Below are 20,957 nucleotides of genomic sequence, written 5' to 3' on the forward strand. Positions count from 1 at the left end.
GTTAGTTTATTTCATATCACATAGTAATTATATATTTTCAGTTGGCACTTATTTTATTTTTTTATGGTTTTCCTAGGTTTACTGGCCTGCACTGAGGTGGTGACTAGTCATTCTCAGCTTGCTCCATTTTAAAAAAGGAAAAAGAAAAAAGGAAACAGAAGAAAACATTCCAACAGTTAATGGTGGTACAACTATGGGTGATTTTTTTTTCTTTCTACCCTTAATTTCTAATTTTTCTTTAATTAGTTCATATCATTTTTTATTAATTATAAAAAGGAACTCCACTGACTTATAAAAACTGAAGGACTAAGAGCATGGTGATAATGGTCTTGGGGGGAGTAAGTTCAGACAATACTACTAAAACTTGATAGGAAAAGATCTAAGAGATTAAGGAAGTTCTTTTACTCACCATAATGAATTCGGTGAGCATATTATTGCTTGCGATGTACTTAGGATATGAAAATAATTCCGTGTAATCTGTGTGATAAATTGGTGTGAGGTATAGCCATTAAATATTCACTTTATTGACCACTGACAATAATGTTTGATAGCTTAACATATAAAAAATTTCACCACAGTATTCCTTTAAATAATCAACTCTAGTGCATTGAAACTATGCACTTTATTGTGCAAAATGTTCTGAGTGAAAATACATGTGTAGACCTCTGTTCTGTAGCAGATGGCTCACGCAAAAAAGACATGAGGCATCACAATAGCACAGGCAGCCTGGCCACAGGAGGGACCCATTCTTCTTCCAGGCTCTGGGTACCCCAGCCTTATTTAACCTTTGCTCCCTGCAGCAGCAGACCCTAGCTCCCTCATAAAAGAGCTTGGTCTTCTGCTGAATGGCACAGAAGAATCAATAGGACATGACTGTCCCCTCACTCTACTCGGCGTTCTTTCTCTCATTCCTAAAGTACTTTCTTCTGGTGTCTGAGATGTCCCTGGGCCCCCACCTGGAGGATGGTATTACCTTTCCTCTAAAAGGGTTGATCTGATGTTTCCTGACACCTTATAGATTTCCTACTGCTGTGCTGATTTCAAGTGTCCGGTCCATATCCTTGGGACCCTCTTACATATCAAAACAAGGGTCTTGCATTTGGTTCAGCTGGTGGTAACACTAGTAACATTTATATAGCACTTGCTCTGTCATAGGCACTGTTTTGAATCATTTATGTGCATTAGCTCAGTCGTTACAAAAACACTATGAGGTAGGAACTTATTACCCTTATATTACAGATGAGGAAAAGTTCAAGGGATTTGCCCAAGGGAACACCTAGAGTTAGTAAGTTGTAGTGCTGGAATGTGAACCCAGGGATCTAGCTCCAGGATTCTGGTTCCTGAATTCCTTGTTATGCCACCTCTTACTCCACAGATGAGGTCAGGGCACCAATAGCCATTAGCTCTACTCATGAGTATGTTAATATTATGGAGGAAGCACACTTTGGACTGGGGCCGAAGATCACTCACCTGTGCCAAACTTGACAATGTTTATCTTTTGCTTCTTACCCATCAAGGACAGTGCATATAAAGCAATTTGCTTGGCTTGTAAGAATGTTGCACCCTCCATGGAATTGGAGCAATCAAGACAAATAATCACTTCATTGTTCTTGGTTAGGTCAGGGAGTGTGATATTGAGATTTGGTTGAAAAATAAGCATGCAGGCCTAGAAAAAAAAAAAAAAGAAAAAAGGTGCCGGATTAATGTTTATTATCACTTAAATTGGTCTGGCTTGTTTATATTAGGGCAGGCATACCTCTGAGATATCACTGGTTCAGTTCCAGACCACCATAGTAAAGCAAGTATTGCAAAAAAGTGAGTTAAGTGAATTTTTTGGATTCTCAGAACATACAAAAGTTATGTTCACACTATACTGTAGTCTATTATATATGCAGTAGCATTATATCTAAAAACAAGTACATATCTTAATTTTAAAATATTCTATTGCTAAAAAATGCTAACCATAATCTGAGCTTTCAGTAAGTCATAATTTTTTTGCTGGTAGAGGGTCCAGCCTTGATGTTGATGGCTTCTGACTGACTATGGTGGTGGCTGCTGAAGGCTAGGGTGGCTGTGGCAGTTTCTTAAAATAAGACAAAGCTGAAGTTTGCCACATCAATTGGCTCTTCCTTTCATGAACCATTTGTAGCATATGATGCTGTTTGATAGCATTTCACCCACAGTAGAATTTGTTTCAAAATTGAAGTCTCTCCTCTCAAACCCTGCTGCTGCTTTGTCAAGTAAGCTTATGTAATATTCTAAATCTCTTATTGTCATTTCAACCGTCTTCACCAGGACCAGATTCCATCTCAAGAAACGACTCTCTTTGCTCATCTGTGAAATGCAGCTCCTTATCCATGCAAGTTTATCATAAGACTGTAGCATTTCAAATATGATAACAACAAAAAACTTTGAAATATTGAGAGAATTACCAGAATGTGACACAGAGACATGAAGTGAGCAAATGCTGTTAGAAATGGTGCCAAGGCATTGTCACAAACTTTCAATTGGTAAAAAACACAGTTCCTGTAAAGCATGATACTGCAAAGCACAATAAAATAAGGTATGCCTGTACTACTTTATGTGCCCAGAGACAACAAAATTTCAATACAAAAATCCAGCCACACAATCTTTCTAAATGATGGACATGTAATTGAGACAGAGTAACAGAGAATAAAAAGTGGCCCACTGAAAAAGCTGATGAACCTTTCTGGGCTCAGGCACACTGCTTCTCACTAGACCTTAGACTTTAATGATAGACTCTAATGCTAGTGTGTATGGCTGGCAACAAAAATCTTATAAGCTCCCAAAAAGGTGGAGACATTAACACATCACTATATGTATATGTGTGTGTGTATTTCATTTAAAGCATATCCAACAAAAAAATCCACATTTATAGAAAAGATTAATTAAAATGTTTTTATTCCTGTTACTAAAGGGGTCTGTAAATTTACCATGCTCTTTTGAATACCATGTTTATCTGTGGCATTTTAATGATGATTTAATTTATATACAACTAATATTTCAGGCATCCCTGCAAGGGATAGATATACATACAAATAAAGCTAGGATTTTCTGAATTTGGCATAAATATATAATTTTTATTGGAAAAGAACTACTTTTAGTTGAATTTTAATTCAACTTTCTAGCCAGGTAATATTATAAAAACAAAAAGAATAAGATTTATTCAACAATATCATGGTCTTTAAGAGTTCACATAAAAAGTAGAATGTCAGAGCTGGAGTTTCCAATGTGTAGGCCATAAACCCCTGAGAGGTCCAAATTTAATACAGAATTAATATCTGAAAATTCATATGGTATCCACAGTCTGAAGAATAAATAAGTAATATGTCTCTGTTTCTCATATGCATACACTATTCTAAAAGAAATAAACATGCTATTGTGATGACTAAAATATGCAACCTTATTTTTATTAATCAACCAATACTTAAAATATAACTATCATATAAGTTTCAATTAAAAAAATTTCCCCAGCTTTCAGATATAATTGATATATAACATTGTATCAATTTAAGGCATACAATGTCACAATGTGATATGGTTTGATGTGCAACTAAACCACAATATGGTTTAATAGCACATCAACACCTCATGTAAGTTTTGTTTTTATAGTGAGAACATTTAAAATTTACTCTCTTAGCAACTTTCAAATACAATATTGTTAACTATAGTCACCCTGCTATATGTTAGATCCTCAGAAATTTCTTATGCCTTGTGACTGGAAGTTAGTACTCTTTGACCAATATCTGTCTGGCTATCATATGTCTACAGCCATGTATCCATTAGTGGACACTCAGGCTTTTTCATGTCTTCATTATTGTGAATAGTGCTGCAATGAATATGTCGGTGCAGAAATCTGTTTGAGATAGTAATTTCATCTGTTTTGGATACATACTCAGAAGTAGGACTTGTTGGATCAATCACATGGTAGTTCTGTTTTTCATTTTTTTGGGAACCTCCATACTCTTATTGCATAGTGGCTAACCAATTTGTATTCCTACCACAGTGCACAAGGGTTCCCTTTTCTCCATATCCATACCAATATTTGTTATCTCTTGTCTCTTTACAACAACCATTCCAACAGATGTGAAGTGATACCTCATTGTGATTTGTATTTCCCTAATGATGAGTGATGTTGAGCATCTTTTCATGTACCTATTGGTCATCTGGATGTTTTCTTTAGAAAAAAGTCTATTTAGTTCCTCTGCCCAGTTTTTCATCAGATTTTTTGTTGTTGTTGTTATTGAGTTACATGAATTCTTTTTTTTTTTTAACATTTTATTTACTTGAGAGAGAGAGAGAGAGAGAGAGAGAATGAGTGGGGCAGGGAGGATCAGAAGGAGAGGCAGGCTCCTCACTGAGCAGAAAGCCCTATGTGGGGCTGGATCCCAGGACCTTGGGATTATGACCTGAGCCCAAGGTAGACGCTTAACCAACTAGCCACCCAGGTGCCCTGAATTACACAAGTTCTTTATATATTTTGGATATTAACCCCTTATCTGATATATGGCTTGCAAATATTTTCTTCCATAGGTTGCTTCTCCATTTTGTTGATGGTTTCCTATGTTGTGCGGAGGCTTTTTAAGTTTGATGTAGTCCCATTTATTAATTTTGGCTTTTGTGGCTTGTGCTTTCGGTATATCCAAAAAATCATTGCCAAGGCCTATGTCAAAGAACTCTTCCTCTGTTTTCTTCTAGGAGTTTTATGGTTTCAGATCTTACACCTAAATCTTTAACTCATTTTGAGTTAATTTTTATGAGTGGTGCAAGGAGCTTAATTTTATTTGTTTGCATGTAGATATCTAGTTTTCCCAGCACCATTTATTGAAAGGACATCCTCTCCTCATTGAATATTCTTGGCTCCCTTGTCAAATATTAGTTGACTGTATATGCATGGGTTTACTTTTCGGCTCTCAATTCTGTTCCAAAGGTCTGTGTGTCTGTTTTTATAACAGCACCACATTGAGTTGATTATTAGAGTTTTGTAGTGTAGTTTGAAAACAGGAAGTGTGGGATGCCTGGGTGGCTCAGTGGTTGAACATCTGTCTTTGGCTCGGGGTGTGATTCTGGGGTTCCAGGATTGAGTCCCACATTGGGCTCCCTGTGAGGAGCCTGCTTCTCCCTCTGCCTATGTCTCTGCCTCTCTCTCCCTCTCATGAATAAATAAATAATATATTTTTTAAAAAAAGAAAACGGGAAGTGTGACACATCCAGCTTTGTTCTTTCTCAAGATTGCCTTAGCTATGCAGGGTTTTTTGTGGTTCCATCATGAAATAATCTTTCAATTCCTTTGTTTCTTCTTCAATTTCTTTCATCAGTGTCTTGCAGTTTTCAACGTATATTATCTTTTACCTCTTTTGGTTGAATTTATTCCTAAGTGTTTTATTATTTTTTTTGGAGATACTGTAAATGGGATTGTTTTCTTTATTTCTTTTTCAGACAGTTTGTTGTTAGTGTATAGAAATGTAATTGAGGGTGCCTGGGTGGCTCAGTTAGTTAAGCATCTGCCTTGGGCTGAGGTCATGATCCTGGGGTCCTGGGATCAAGTCCAGCATCAGGCTCCTTGGTCAGCAGGGAGTCTGCTTCTCCCTCTCCCACTAGCTATCCACTCTCTCCCCCACCCCCACCACTCATGCTCTCTCTCTCACGCTCTCTCTCTGGTAAATAAAATAAAATAAAATAAATAAAATAAAATAAAATAAAATAAAATAAATATAACTGATTTTTGTATGTTGATTTTTTATCCTGGTGTACGATCCTTTTGATGTACTGCTGAATTCAGTTTGCTAATATTTTTTTAAGAATTTTTGCATCTATGTGAACGAGGGATATTGGCCTATAGTTCTCTTATAGTATGTTTACAACTTTCCTGAATTTGCTTATTAATTCTAACAGGTTTTTGGTGGAATCTTTAGGGTTTTCTATATATGACATCATGTTATCTGTAAACTGAGATCCTTTTACTTTTTCCTTTCCATTTGCATCCTTTCATTGCTTTTTCTTGCCTAATTATTCTAGCTAGGACTTCCAGTACTACACTAAATAGGAATGGTGAGAGTAGGCACTCTTATTTCTGGTTTTAGAGAAAAAGCTCTATTTTTCACCATTGAGTATGATGTCAGCTGTGGGCTTGTCATATATGGTCTTTCTTATGTTGAGGTATGTTCTCTCCATACTCAGTTTGTTCAGAGCTTTCATCATGAAAAGGTGCTGAATTTTTCAATCATTTCTGCATCTACTGACAGAATATTTCATTTTATTTTTTATTGACATACATTTGACACATAATGTTAGATTAGTTTCCTGTATACAGGATGCCAATTTGACATTTTATATGTTATGCTATATTCATCACATAGTATAGCTACTATCTGTCACCATACGCAACTTCAATAGCATTAACTATACTCTCCATGCTGTCCTTTTATTCCCATGGCTTATTCATTTCGCCACTAGAAGCTTGTTGTTCTTTAGCATTCTTTCATTTCAAGAACTCCCTTTACCATTTCCCATAAGGCAAGACCAGTGGTGATGAATTCCCTTAATTTTTGTTTGGGAATATATTTCTCCTTCACATCTGAAGGACAGTTTCACTGAGTTTATGTTATATTGTGATTTATAAGAAATACATATTTGGTCAACTCATATATATATTTGGTCCTTGTCCACTGTTTCTGGCTCACATCTCCCCAAACCCTTGCAATTTCCTAAGTGATGAGGGTGATAAAGGTGTCTTTTGTTTTGTCACTAAGGCAAGGTTTGGACCCCACCAAAGAAGGGGGGCCAGTTGCCAGAAAAATCAACCATGTGATTATAGACTTAGAACTTTCAGTCCTACCCCCAGACTTCTTGGAAAGGGAGAGGGGCTGGAGACTGAATCAATTGCCAATGGCTCATGATTTTAATCAATCATGCCTGTGTAATGAAGTCATCATAAAAACCCCAAATCATGGGCTTTGGAGAGCATTCACATTGGTGAACACATGAAGATGTGGAAGAGACACGTGCCTGAAGAGGGAATAGAAGCTCCATACCCTTTCCCCAGACTTTGCCCTCTGCATCTCTTCCATCTGGCTGTGCCTGAGTTATATGCTTTTATAATAAACTGATGACCTAGTAAGTAAAACGTTTCTGAGTTCTGTGAGCTGCTCTAGGAAGTTAATCGAAACTGAGGAAAGGATTGGGGGAATCTCTGATTTATAGCTAGTTGGTCAGAAGTACAGGTAACAACCTGGACTTACATGGTATGTAGGGAAGCCTCCCTCTTCCCCTTGAAATTGGTTCCAGGAACCCAAAAGAATAATATTCTTGGTTGGCAGTTTTTCCTTTAAGCACTTTGAGTATATTATCCCACTCCTTCTTGATCTCATGGTTTCTGCAGAAAAATCTGCTTATGGGGTGGGGGATTCCCTTGTATGTGATGAGCCATTCTTCTTTTGCTGCTTTCAAAATTCCCTCCTTAAAAAAATTCCCTCCTTGTCCTTTATTTTTAATGTTTTGATTATGATGTGTTTTGGAGTAATCTTCCAGCTGATTTTGCTTGGGGTTCTTTGTGCTGCCTGCACCTGGATGTCCATCTCTCTCTCAAGATTTGGGAAGATTTTAGCTATTGTTTCCTTAAATAATTTCTTTGCCCTTTTCTCTCCTTTCCCGGGCTTTCCTGAAACGTTCACTTGCTTGACAGTACTCCATAATTCATGTATGCTTTCTTAACTCTTTTGCATTTTCTTTTTTTCCTCTAATTTCAAATGATCTATCTTCGAATCCACTGATTCTTTCTTCTGCATGATCAGGCTGGAGCCAAGTAGAAGGCACTTTCAGGATATTTGGAGACATAGATGCAGCCAGGACCATGGTCAGCAAGTTAGCTGCCTGGGGGTAAACCTGCCTTCTCAAAATGGTTCTACTTGGTTTGGGGCACTAGGGTTTCAAAATCTCCTTAACTGGATCCCAAAGCTCCTACATGGCACTTTGTCCATAGATAGATGTCAAATAATTGTTGTTGAGGAGGGGATACATGTAAAGGACATCTTGTTTGGCCATCTTGTTGATGGCCAACTCTCATTTTTTATTCTAATAAGAGATTCTTCATCACAGGCACACAAATTGTCTTATAGCCATAAATAATTTTGTATCTGTTTTTACAGTATCAATATTTTAAAACTATAAAAATATACAGACTAACCAATGTAATGTCTGAAGGCATATTTTGTTCTTGGTGGGGATTAAGGTAAAAACTACAGTCATAGGGAAACATGCCACATGATGGACTTGGTTGAAACCTCAGAAGTTTGTTGTGTCTGATTTCATAAGTATTTTTAGTTATGAAATCTTGAGGTGATGAGAGCTCATTTTGTAATTCTAGTTTTTCAGGACTATCAGCAATTTCCAAATTTTAATAATGTATTCTGAAAAATTTTTTCAATAGCGTCTCTCATTTTTTAGTAAAAAGTGTCATACCTCGCTTTCCTTTTCTGGATGTTTTTCAACCCACATTCTTGGGAGATATGCGTCAGACAAACCAACATGAAGAGTGAATCCATCACTGTCTAAGGAGCTACCTTCCACGGTGCTAATTACAGCTTTGCAGTCTGTCCTCTACAAAACAAACAACAAAGATAACAAAGTAAGTAATGGAATAATACCATATGATCAGTTTGCAGTTACCTCTCAAGTGGCAAACCCTTGCATAATTTATATAAGTGCATTAAGAATCAACAATTTAGGGACGCCTAGGTGGCTCAGCGGTTGAGCATCTGCCTTTGGCTCAGGGCATGATCCCGGTCCAGGGATGGAGTCCCACACTGGGCTCCCTGGGAGGAGCCTGCTTCTCCCTCTGTCTATGTCTCTGCCTCTCTCCTTGTGTCTCTCATGAATTAATAAATAAAATCTTTATAAAAAAAACAACAGTGTAGTAATAAATCTCAAAATTGTGAAATTTTTAGAAGTATGCCCATTATCATATCAATTACCCTCCTGAAATTCTAAGGTTGATATACATAGTCAAATTTAGAAATTTCACACAGCCTCAAATCCTGGATCCAAAGATTATAGATCTATGTATTCAGGCAGAACTATCTGGATATGGCAGTAAGTATACTAGATAATCATAACTTAGAATAGTGAAAAGAGAAAATTCAACAGAAATCTTATAATTATGCCTTATTTGTAAAATAACTTTTGAAGATGTTAATGATAAGCTTTAAAATGAAGGCAATGTTGATAGATTGTAAAATAAATTTTTTCCTTTCCTATGTGCTCACCCCTTTGCAATGATGTGACTTTGCATCTCTTCCTGTCAGGAGATGGCACCTATTTTTCTGCCCTTGAATTCAGAGTTGGCCAATGTGACTTGCTTTCATCAATGGGATATTGGCAGATGTGATGCAAGAGGCTTGGAAAACATTCCAAAGGGGCTTGCCTTCCTCTGTTGCTACTGAGAACTTTTCAATTACTCTATGAATGAACCTGAGCTAAACTGCTGGATGAAGAGAGACATGGTCATCTCCCCAAATGACATCAGATCAACTGCTAGATATTAATAAGACCATTCTAGATCATCCTGTCCCAGCCAAGCCAGTGCAGACCATTAGAACCACCCAGCCAATTCACAGAACTGTGAAAAATAACAAATGTTATTACTTTATACCATCAAGTTTTGAGATTGCTTGTTATACAGCAGAAGCTATCTGACGCAGAGGGTCTCTTTTTCAGGATGGAATAAATGTATGTGTTTATCTCCATTCCTAGTAAAATCCTAAGACTCTCTACCATAAGAAGGAATCAATTAAAGGGTATAAATCCATAAAGATATGGAGAATAGGAACAAAGACAATAGCAGTTGAGAGAGGTCAACAATTTAAGAAAAAATTGAAAGTTGATAGGGGCATGGTAAGTGACTTAGCCAGAATGGAGGAAACTATTACCTGAGTCTGGTGGGGGACTACAGCAACCAGGAAAGGCTCAAACCTTGGAGCCTACTGCAGGAAATGGCGGTAACTAGCAAGCAGAGTATGCATTAAGTTGCTTTAGTGCAGGCTCCTTCCCTGCCTTAAGTAGCCAAGCAGCTAGCACCAATAGCTAGCACCCTGTTCCCTCATTAAAGGGAATTGAAGATTCATTTCTCAGAGAAATTCAAGCAAATAGCATCCACACCGGGGAATCACAGGCATAGCAGACTATACAAATATAGGACTGCAGAGTAGGGAATTAAGTGTGGGTCCCTCAGTCACTCTCCCCAATCATACTTTAGGAATAACCTAGAGGTGTTCTGAATAACCACAGAAGGGTTAAAACACCACCATGAGCCTCACCATCAAACAGCCAGCCAGCTGCCAGAGACTCCAGTGCAGGACCTTTGGTCCACTCGCTCCATTCACCTCAGAGTATCTAACTAGCTTTCTCATGTCTTAGTTAGAGATGAACATGGAGAGGCCACCCAGACCTTTAAGGAAAAGCGTCTAACACAAAATCTAGAGACAAAAAAAAAAAAAAAAAAAAAAGGAAAAAGCCAGAGAAGAAAAAAGGAACTCAAAGAGAAAAGATACAACACAGGGAAGAGAAGAAAAAGACATACTGTGTTTTCAGAGAGACAAGAAAAGAGAAGATAATGCACCCATGAAACACACAAAGACGCTACAAAAAAGGAATACTTCTAGAACAGAAAAGAGCTCTTACAAATTAAAAAATCAGAACTAAAACACAAATTTCAGTGGAACAGTTGGAATTTGAAATCAAGAATATCACCCAGAAAGTAGAACAAAGAAACAATACAATGGTCAACAGGAGAGAAAAAGAAAGAAAACATGAAGCTCATTCCAGGGGACACATGACTGAAAGGCAATACAAAATGTGAAGGAGAGAGGAACAATTTAAAATATATAAATTATATATATATTTTAACAAACTTTCTCAGAATTAAAGGCTATGAGTTATCCAATGAATGCATATCACATTCTTAACTAATTTCAGAATACCAGGAATAAAGAGAAGATCTGAAATTCTCGCAGAATTTAAAACAAAACAAAACAAAACAGACTACACACATTGAACAGGGGATTAGAATAACATTTTTCTCAGAACTAACACTGGAAGCTAGAAGATCATGTGTTCAATATTAGGAGGAAGATGATTTTCCGGATTAGACACCTCGGCAGATGATCAACATTCACACACAGAATGAGGATAGCTCCAGACACTGAGGCCCACACACTCTTACTCAGGAAGTTAATGGAGGTTGTTCTCTGCCAAATGGAGGAAATAAAGCAAGAAAGAGCATAAAGAGGAAAATCTCTACAAAGGAGAATCATAAAGAAAGGCCCTGGGACCAAGCTGGGTTGGACTGGAGAGACAAAAGGGAGGAAGGTCTCCAGTGAAAAACATGATCCGAATTATTGGAAGCATTCAACTGCAACAAATAATATTTTGAAGAGTTTTAATCTATGTGTAAGTGAGACTAGTGGAGAGTAGAGAATTAAATTTTCATTGACCATAATAGGAAGTTAAAAAATAATTTTGAATCAGATGGATGTTTTTACTGTTTTACAAGCAGTAAAACATGAGCATTTACAACTTTGGAGGCCACCAGAAAGGCGGTAAGATATTTAAAGTGGTTCACAGTTTCTGGAGACTGTTCTGGAAGAGGCAGGGCATAAGTAGGCTGTTGCTTCTGAGAAGCTGTTGTTAGCATTATTTCCTTTTTTTTTAAGATTTTATTTTTATATGAAATATGTTACATATATTTTATTATTTTATATTTAATTTTATTTTTTCAGTAATCTCTATACCCAATGTGGGACTTGAACCCAAAACCCCAAGATCAAGAGTGGCATGCTCTACCGACTGAACCAGTCAGGTACCCCTGTTATTAGCATTCTTTTTTTTTTTTTTTAAAGATTTATTTATTTATTCATGAGAGACACACAGAGAGAGACAGAGACAGAGACAGAGACATAGGCAGAGGGAGAAGCAGGCTCCTCACAGGGAGCCCCATGAGGGACTCGATCCCAGATCCCGGGATAACGACCTGGGCCGAAGGCAGGCACCCAACTGATAAGCCATCCAGGTGTCCCTGTTGTTAGTGTTCTTATTTAACTTTTTAAACCACATGCACTTATTGTCTTGACACAATAAAGCTGACGCTAAAATAAAAGCACTTAAAAAATGAAACAAAGATTCACTAACCTTTTGTCTGAGTTCATGTGTATCACTAGAAATGGATTCAATCATGTATGGCATCTCAATGGACATACTCAAAGAGAAGCTACCAGAAAAGAAGAAAAAATTGTCTATTATCTTAAATATTAAATAACTACTTGTTGTCATTTTATATAGTTTTAAGTAAAATTTGAAACCATACAACTAATGTCCATTGAATGAAGAGGTTTTATATTTTTGGTACTAACCTTTGCTTTGTTCCTATTTTCTTTATAGAAATCTTCTCTACTGTATCCTGTTAAAAGAAAATATATTTACATAAGTAAGTATCTACTAATACACAGTGAGAACTCTAAGCTGAATGTAATGTTACCAAGACCACAATCTACAGTGGCAAGACAGATGGTCTCCCTTTGAAGTAGCGAGTCACAGAACATTTGCTCATGGAATGACAGTAGTTTCTAAATAATAATTTATGACCAATTTAACAGAGATTTTCAACTACACATATGTCTATATGTGTGCATACACACACACATACCTCTATATGCATGTACACACATAATTTATATAAATACCTACAAAATAGAAACAAAGTGTTAATCAGTAGCTTCAGACTATCATCTCTGGCAATGGAATTAAGGATTAAGTTTTCCTCTTTGGCTTATTTGCATTCTTTATGCTTATCTAAATTCTCCATAATGAACATGTAGTACAGACACAAAAATTTTAAGTGACTGAACAGAATAAAAATATCACAGCAACTGAGCATAACTGTGTCCTTTTTCTTTTCATTTTACAAATATTACTTGTATCTATATGCAGAAATGTCAGTAAAATTGACTTGATGCCAGAAAGATTAATTTTTTCTTTTTTTTTTCTTTTCTTTTTTTTTAGAGAGGGAGAAAGAGAGAGAACCAGAGGAGGAGGGGCAGAGAGAGACAGAGAATCTTAAGTAGGATCCATACTGGGCATGGAGCCCATCTCAGGGCTCAATCTCACAATCCTGAGATCATGATCTGAGCCAAAATCAAGAGTCAGATGCTTAATCCACTGAGCCACCCAGGTGCCCGTGGAAAGATTAGATTATTTTAGGTATTTTTAAGTTCAGATATTCATAAATCACCAAAAAAACCCTCTTTAAAACTTTCTAAGCATACAAACCTGAATGTTTTCATTCAAAACTTTGTCCTGTTGCCAAGGTGCCACAGTGGCAGGCATGAAGAAGACAGCCTTGCTGCCTTGGATGCTAAGTTCTGTGATGTAGGTAATTTTAATAAGGACCTTAGCCTTAGGGGGTAGATTTCCAACACTAACAGTAAAAACATCCTGAAATAGAAACACATTGCTCAGCTTTCCATTCAAAATTGTATCCATTCTATGCTAGCTAATCCCTCCTGTATATGCCACTTAAATTATAATCTGCCAGACTCTTCCCCAGAAAATGAGCATATGTCCTACAAAACAAATGGGCAGTGCTAAAGGAGAATCCTGGAATTGGTCCCTAGGGGTGGGGATGGTGTGACATTTACAAGGGGGGCAGAAGGAGAGGAGTTCCTTTAGGAGCAGGACCTTGCCCTGGCTGGGGAGGGTCACTTCTGTCCTCCATACCAAAGGCCCTGCATGCAGACCTCTGCTGCGCAGACAGCATCCATATGGTCCCTTCTTGAAGTGCTGGTAGCCTCTCTGACCTCCACAGCATCTAGCAGCAATTCTATCTGGCCATAGAGCCAGAGCAGTTTTCACTAACTTGGCCCTCACTTCATTCTTTTACCCTGTAGTTTATTCATCATTTTATTTTTTAGAAAAAGTATTTCACTTTCTTTTAAAGGGGTATTATAATCACTGCAGATGGAGACAAGCTCATGACTGGCTAGGGCAGAAAAAAGAGGCTAGATGTATGTTTTTTCTGACACCCACACAGAGAAACTCTTAAAACCTCAAGAGTATCTTCTAGTCCACATGGTTGCACTGCCATGAAACTTAGTATGTTTAGGAGCATATACTACTGATAATTTATAAAGATTTCAGAAGTAGATGATTACTTTTGACATTGAGGATATCCATTTGCAAGAATATCCAGTGAAGAAATGAATTCCAGTGAAGGCATGAACAATGAAGAGATGATAACTAAGCACATGAAAGCCTGGGTCTCATTTGAGAGACTGACACATAATAGTGTGGGGCTGCAGCTCTGTTTCTGCGTAGGATACAGATGTAAGACATCACTTCTGTTACAAGCCAGATAATTTACAAAACTGTAACTGGTCTTGACCCGCCAGAAAGCTGAGCTGCAAGGCAACTGAGTGAACTGAATGCCAAAGAGTGACAAGCTCCTCTGAGAGTAGATAAGACACAGGAACTGTGGGGATTCCCCTAGGGGTTCCCAGAGAGCTTTCATCTCAGTGCAGAGTAATGGGGAGCACCTGCCACATAGGGTGCTTGTTCTCACCCAGCAGCTTCCATTCAGGAGGTTGGGCCCTTGCTCCAGCTCCAGTCTCAGCATTGAAATTTCCTCTGCATTTTCCCATTAACTCTTTATCTACCCTTTTCTCTTACTTTCCTGCTTAAATATTTGAGATTACAAACTAGCCCTCTATCTGTATAAATAGTATATTAAAAGTAGTGATATATAGATAAATTATATATAGTTTTATCTTAAATCAAGCAAATGGGGTGCCTATCTGGCTCAATCAGTAGAGCATGTTACTCTTGATCTCATGAGTTTACACTCCACATTGGGCATAAAGCTTACTTAAAGAAAAAAATCAAGTAAACAAATGGAGTTAGAACATTCCAACCAGGAGAACAGAGGCTCTACAAAGGTATTGTTTTGGGGACTACAAGTAATAGCTCAGACTCTCTGGAGTGCCAAGCGGGAGGAAGGAACTAGCGCAATGAGGCCTGACCTGGGAGGGTCTTTGGTACGGTAGTGATCGGCTGAGGGGATGACAGTGGGCCCTACAGTAACAGTCAGAGGAAAGGTGGTGACATGGGCAGGCTGCACAGCCTGGTAGGAAACTCAAACAGATGATTACACTGGGAAGGGAGGATTGAAGGGTGACACCCAGAGTTTCCACCTGGCCCACCAGGTAAATGGTGACACCATTATTATGACCAGGGAGATAGGAGAAGGATGAAGTTTAGAGGAGAAGGAAATGGAATCAGCTTTAGATCTATTCCTTAATAAGCATGTGTGGTTTTTAAAAATATTTTCAATTACTGATTTATTTCAATAACCATGCCACCTTGTTCTTTTTAACCTTACCTCAAAATATATTAAATATAAGATTAATTTAGGTATATCCTAAAGGTGGACCAATATAAAGTTGAGTCCAGTAGTCTTCTTCTAACTTTGTCCTCCTTTGTGATATAATGAGGTTTGAAATCTTAGGTGTCCCTACACAATAGTTCAATGACAAATCATTTTCGCCTCATCCGTTGGATATCTAAAGCCACTTTGCTAGTCTTCTGATCATTGGGAATATCATATATATAATACACATAGCATATACACATCATATATATTATAAATGATAACATGATATGTAATACAGTAATATATGTTATATTTTATACACACATATATAATGTTCCCAAGCGTAGAGGAATATTATTTTATATGTATATGTATGACATGTATATATATGTGGGTATACATATATAAAATGTTGCCAACTATTAGAAGTCAAATAGATAATATATATTTATATATTAAACACATAATAACCTATATATAATAACATATAGTATGTATGTAATACACTATATAACTATATTATTAATATAATACATTATAGGGTGAGGACATCATAGTCACCATATGGCGAAATATATTCTGGGAGACTTAAAGGCTCTGGTTAGCAATGGTTCTGACCAGACTTTATCCACAGGTAACATCTGTTGTGAGGACTGTTTTCCTGTGGATCATTTTCCTAGGGAAATATATTAGCATCAAAGAGGAAACATGCCAACCATTTATGACAATAACCCCACACTGTTAAGTGTCAGCATATCAAATGAACCCCAGGCTTTTATATATACACTTTGGCCAGGGGTAGCATTATTAAGTGTTTAATAATGACCTCTTCCTTGCTTATTCCCATTCTGCAAATGGTTATCCTAGATGTCAAAAGCAATTATTTATCCTTTAACTCTATATTAATCTTTAATAACTCCCCTCCCCAAACATTAAATTTTCACAATGCTAGGGCAATGTGCCATCTTCAGGGGTAATATCTGAAGCACATGGCCTCTCAAAAGCACATGCATCCTCAAAAACAACTAAATATCTACACTGGAGATAATGATTAGAAACTAACCTCATGCAATCTAGTATTTGCCAAATGTATATTTAAAGCATCTTATATTTAAGAAAAGAAATCTGGTGGATATGACAGCTGTTTATTCTTTCATATTATCCATATTTTATCTCTATAAAAGCAATTAATCAGAAAGAAAAGAATCTGGACCTATCTCAGGACCCTGTAAAAATGTCTCCCTGGGATATGACTTGGTGAAAACTGGATAAACTGCTAGGAAAGCTTAGTTCTAGGAAAAGCGTATATACAGTGGATCCTTGAAATGCAGCCAAAATCCACTTATGACTTTTGACTTCCTAAAAATTTAATTACTAATGACCTACTATTGACCAGAAGCCTTACTGATAACATAAACAGTCAGTTACCACATATTTTGTATGTTATGTGTTATATACTAAAATCTTACAATGAAGTAAGTGGGAGAAAAGAAAATCATAAGGAAGACAAAATACATTTGCAGTGCTATACTGCATTTATTGAAAAAATCTGCCTACAAGTGATCTATGCGGTTCAAACCTGTGTTGTTCAAGGGTCAATTGTATGTTATACTCTTATCAGAAGATGAAGATTATGTATCCCTAATTTTTCTTTTTGTTGTCATTTCTGGGAAACTCAGTTCCCTAGGAGAGAAATAGCTCTTCTTATTCGTTTGGCAATACCGATACCATTTCCTTTGTTTAGGTAAGTTAGACGGTTTTAAACAGCTGGACCTTCCCTTACTAACAGCAAGTTAAACTCTAGGCCTAAAATAGCATAAAGTATCCCAGTGTCTACCATGGACTTCATGTTTCAAGTCATACACCAACTCTTTCTCCCTCTTGGTAAGTATGCTAGACTAATGGATAAATTAAGCCCTACGGGCGTATCCTGATCCATCAAGTAAGCGCCATGGCCTTGACTGATGGCTTCCCGGTATTCACGGTGGGCTGCTTCCTTCTCTTTCACCTGGAAAAGATTATTTTTATACCAGTCATTTTAGTATATGTGCTGCCAAAGCGAGAACTTTTATATCAGTCATAATATGAATAGTGATTTCAGACTTTAACATTCTGATGAGAAAATTCATCAATTTTTATTAAAACCTAGGCAAAGCCAGAAAATGGGAGTTGAAAGTGAATGAAAACTTATATAAGTGATCATTAAAATGTACTTATCTAAAAGAATTTGAATCAGAAAAAGCCAACTAAAGAGAAATCTCTTTAATTAGTTGGGACTAAAGTATTTCAGAGTCAACAGTGGGAAAAAAAAAGTTTGGGACTTTATGTTGAACAAAAATAGTAAGTTTATCTTAAATTTAACAAAATATAAGTTATTACTGCAACTGTGGGTTAATCCCTAGAATAAACAAAGAATATATCACTTGTTATTTCTTTTGGTACAACTTGTCTTAAAAAGTTACCACAGTACAAAAAAAAAAAAAAGTTACCACAGTAGCGGTCACATCAATGTAACTGTTACAAACAGGGTGCAGAGGGTCCCTTTTTTTCTGCAAAACTTCACCAATTTTCCATTGTGCCTCTCTTAAACTTTTGATATTGAAGTTGCTCTGTTTTGAAGTGCTAGGCAAAGAATTTATAAGGCACTGGCTAATGATTACTGGACAGGTAGGGACAGAAACCAGTTATCCGTCAGGCAGGGATGTCTGAATGGAAGCCAACTGTATAAATGCTTGGTTTTTCAAAGAATATTTCTGTTTTTTGATAAGATTGCTATTCAATCTTATAGCTATGGAGACTCAGGTGAGGAAGATTTGGGTAAACGGGAAACTGACCTTGAATCCAAAGAGAGGTCACATTGCATTTTCTCCCCTTACCTCTCCTACTATGTGCTTCCCATTGATGAATGCTTCAAAACCACACACAGCTGCCTTATCATCCAAAGGAAAAATATATCTTGCCTCAATGGGCACAGAACTTTGATTTGTGTATGTCTGAAAAACAATGACCTGAAGAAGAAAAGAATACACATACTTGATGAAATCATATGGAACAACTTTTGCAGGAACAACTGTTCATGAAAGCTATTATGCATATTTTCTTTAAATTCCTTGAATTTTTATCATGTCTCTCGAATTCCAATCCTGGCTTCAGGGATTAGAGCATTCTAAGATTGCAATGTAGAGTCCATGTCACATTATAAAATGTACCAGCCGTAACTTTAGGTATTTCACACACCCTTGGCTAGAATAAAAGTCACTATTATTACAATATTATAAACACTGGCTTAACAGAAGCAAAGCAGCTTTCATTAAGATGACAAGATAGCTTCTTTACATTTGGGTCTTTTTTTTTTAATTTATTTTTTATTGGTGTTCAATTTACCAACATACAGAATAACCCCCAGTGCCCGTCACCCATTCACTCCCACCCCCCCGCCCTCCTCCCCTTCCACCACCCCTAGTTCGTTTCCCAGAGTTAGCAGTCTTTACGTTCTGTCTCCCTTTCTGATATTTCCCACACATTTCTTCTCCCTTCCCTTATATTCCCTTTCACTATTATTTATATTCCCCAAATGAATGACAACATATAATGTTTGTCCTTCTCTGACTGACTTACTTCACTCAGCTACATTTGGGTCTTGATCTGTCCTTGGTGTCACAGCCCAGACACTTTTCCAGAATAGTTCCTACATCTGGTCTGTTTTCAGGTCTTGGCATTTCCTCCTTTACCTCTTTGTACATAGCCCTCCATAGCTTTTTCCATCTATCCCCATCTTTTCCTGTCTAGCCAACTCCTGAATCAACTCTTCCACTCCTACTTGCTGTCTCTATTCTTATCAGATTAATTTTACTAAATGAACTGCGTTTATCAGTCCCTTGCTTAAGAAAAGGCCAGTCTTTAAACATTTGAAAAAAAAAACCCTAGACATAATAATAAACAGTAGCATTTTAAACATGTGGCAATAATAAAAAAAATATTTAGCCATTTGCCATCAATAATTTCTGGGAAGAGACTGAAATGAAAAATAAAAGAATAAAGGAAACGAACTTATTCCAAAATGCTGCCCATAACTGGATTGACAGTTATCTGGGTTGCCCCTAGTGTATGTGCAACGAGAGAAAAACATTTCTAAGGGGCACACACTTAAACAATTTGATTCTCATCAAATCAGCAGGTCAGTGCCTCAGGGGATCCAATCTCACAGTTCTGTAAACTGTGAGTGGTAGAGCCACCGGCTTACCAGCCAGCTACCCTGGAATTGGGGTGATCCTATCATGATATGGGACTCAGATGTTCTTATGTTCCTAAGAGGTCTTTATAGCTGGTCAGTGCAGTCCTTAGTGTGTAGGAGCCAATGAGGTCAAATCTTAGAAGCTGTCTTCATGGTGCACTGGCAGCCCACCTGCATGCATGCCCATGAACTCTACTTTCTGTTCTGTGACCACAAGTGCACTAGTGGTGAGCTTCTAGCTGAGGCCACACACTGCACTGGAACATGAGTGCTTATCCTCTCCCCACTACAGAACAGGGCATCTCCAGCAATTCCCCGCTATGATACTGTGATTTATAATAAGATATATATATCTATAGATAGATATAACTATCTATAGATATATCTATCTATAGATATAGATTTGTGATTTATAATAAGATATCTATATCTATATCTATATCTATATCTATATCTATATCTATATCTATATCTATTTGTCTTTGTACCTGTTTCTGGCTGGTTTCTGGCACAGAGCTCCCCAAACCCTCAGAATTTCCAGAGGGCTAAGAACAATACAGGTGTCTTGGTGTTCATAACAGACCCCTTTCAACCACATCTGAGTTTATGTCGAAGAGGTGACTTCTGAAAAGTACCTAAGGATAAGGACTGGCTGCCAAGGGGATTAAAGGGTTGGAACTGTCAGCCCCACCCTTGGGCCTTGGGGAGGGGAGAGAGGATGGAGATTGAATTCAACTGCCAATAACAAATGATTTAATAATCAATCGTGCCTACTTTAACCCCAAAAGACAGGCTTCAGAGAGCTTCCAGGCTGGGGAACATGTGGAGAGTGGTCTGCCTGGACAGGGCATGGAAGCTTTGGCACATACCTTGCTCTACACGTTTCTTCCATCCAGCTGTTCCTCGGTTATATTCTCCAATAATATCTATTAATGTTGTAAGTAAAATGTTTCCTTGAGTTCTGTGTGCTGCTCTAGCAAATCAATCTAAAGGGCCTTTGGAACCTCTGATGTATAGTTGGTCAGCCAGAAACACCTGCAACTGGCCTCTGAAGTGGTAGCAGGGAGGTAGAACAGTCCTGGGGGATGAAGACCCTAACCTCTGAGATCAGAGCCTACCTCCAGGTAGACAGTCTGGATCTCACTGGCCGTTCCCTCTCTGTCTCCTTCACTGACTCAGCCTCCTCTACCTGACCACTACATGTTGGCCTTGTCTTCTCTCTCTGAAAGATTCTCTTGGTGATCTAATCTGGCCACACGACTTTAAATAGTATCTAAGTGCTGGCGA

At 37.5% G+C, this 20,957-nt stretch overlaps 1 protein-coding gene and 1 long non-coding RNA gene across 11 annotated transcripts in view; one reads left to right on the forward strand and one right to left on the reverse strand.

The window, feature by feature from the left end:
* LOC140615863 (uncharacterized) overlaps nucleotides 1-12,964 on the forward strand; it is a 59,804-nt gene extending 46,840 nt beyond the window's left edge. For 3 of the 8 annotated variants that reach the window (XR_012016370.1, XR_012016372.1, XR_012016375.1), the window contains 4 exons: nucleotides 77-197; nucleotides 2,296-2,563; nucleotides 8,450-8,647; nucleotides 12,454-12,963. This is a non-coding gene — a long non-coding RNA (uncharacterized lncRNA). Of the gene's footprint in view, nucleotides 1-76; nucleotides 198-2,295; nucleotides 2,564-8,449; nucleotides 8,648-11,795; nucleotides 11,876-12,453 lie in introns of all 8 variants that reach the window. The other 5 variants (XR_012016373.1, XR_012016371.1, XR_012016374.1 and 2 more) reach the window with 5 other exon arrangements.
* PARP4 (poly(ADP-ribose) polymerase family member 4) overlaps nucleotides 1-20,957 on the reverse strand; it is a 95,634-nt gene that overhangs the window by 39,316 nt on the left and 35,361 nt on the right. For all 3 annotated transcript variants that reach the window (XM_072795849.1, XM_072795850.1, XM_072795848.1), the window contains 8 exons: nucleotides 18,313-18,444; nucleotides 17,358-17,444; nucleotides 13,342-13,506; nucleotides 12,426-12,472; nucleotides 12,205-12,283; nucleotides 8,482-8,619; nucleotides 1,471-1,666; nucleotides 410-477 (listed from right to left, as the gene is read on the reverse strand). In XM_072795849.1, the coding sequence (XP_072651950.1) occupies nucleotides 410-477; nucleotides 1,471-1,666; nucleotides 8,482-8,619; nucleotides 12,205-12,283; nucleotides 12,426-12,472; nucleotides 13,342-13,506; nucleotides 17,358-17,444; nucleotides 18,313-18,444 (912 nt within the window). The remainder of the gene's footprint in view (nucleotides 1-409; nucleotides 478-1,470; nucleotides 1,667-8,481; nucleotides 8,620-12,204; nucleotides 12,284-12,425; nucleotides 12,473-13,341; nucleotides 13,507-17,357; nucleotides 17,445-18,312; nucleotides 18,445-20,957) is intronic.

This window comes from Canis lupus, chromosome 24, assembly GCF_048164855.1.
Source record: "Canis lupus baileyi chromosome 24, mCanLup2.hap1, whole genome shotgun sequence".
Classification (NCBI taxonomy): domain Eukaryota; kingdom Metazoa; phylum Chordata; class Mammalia; order Carnivora; family Canidae; genus Canis; species Canis lupus.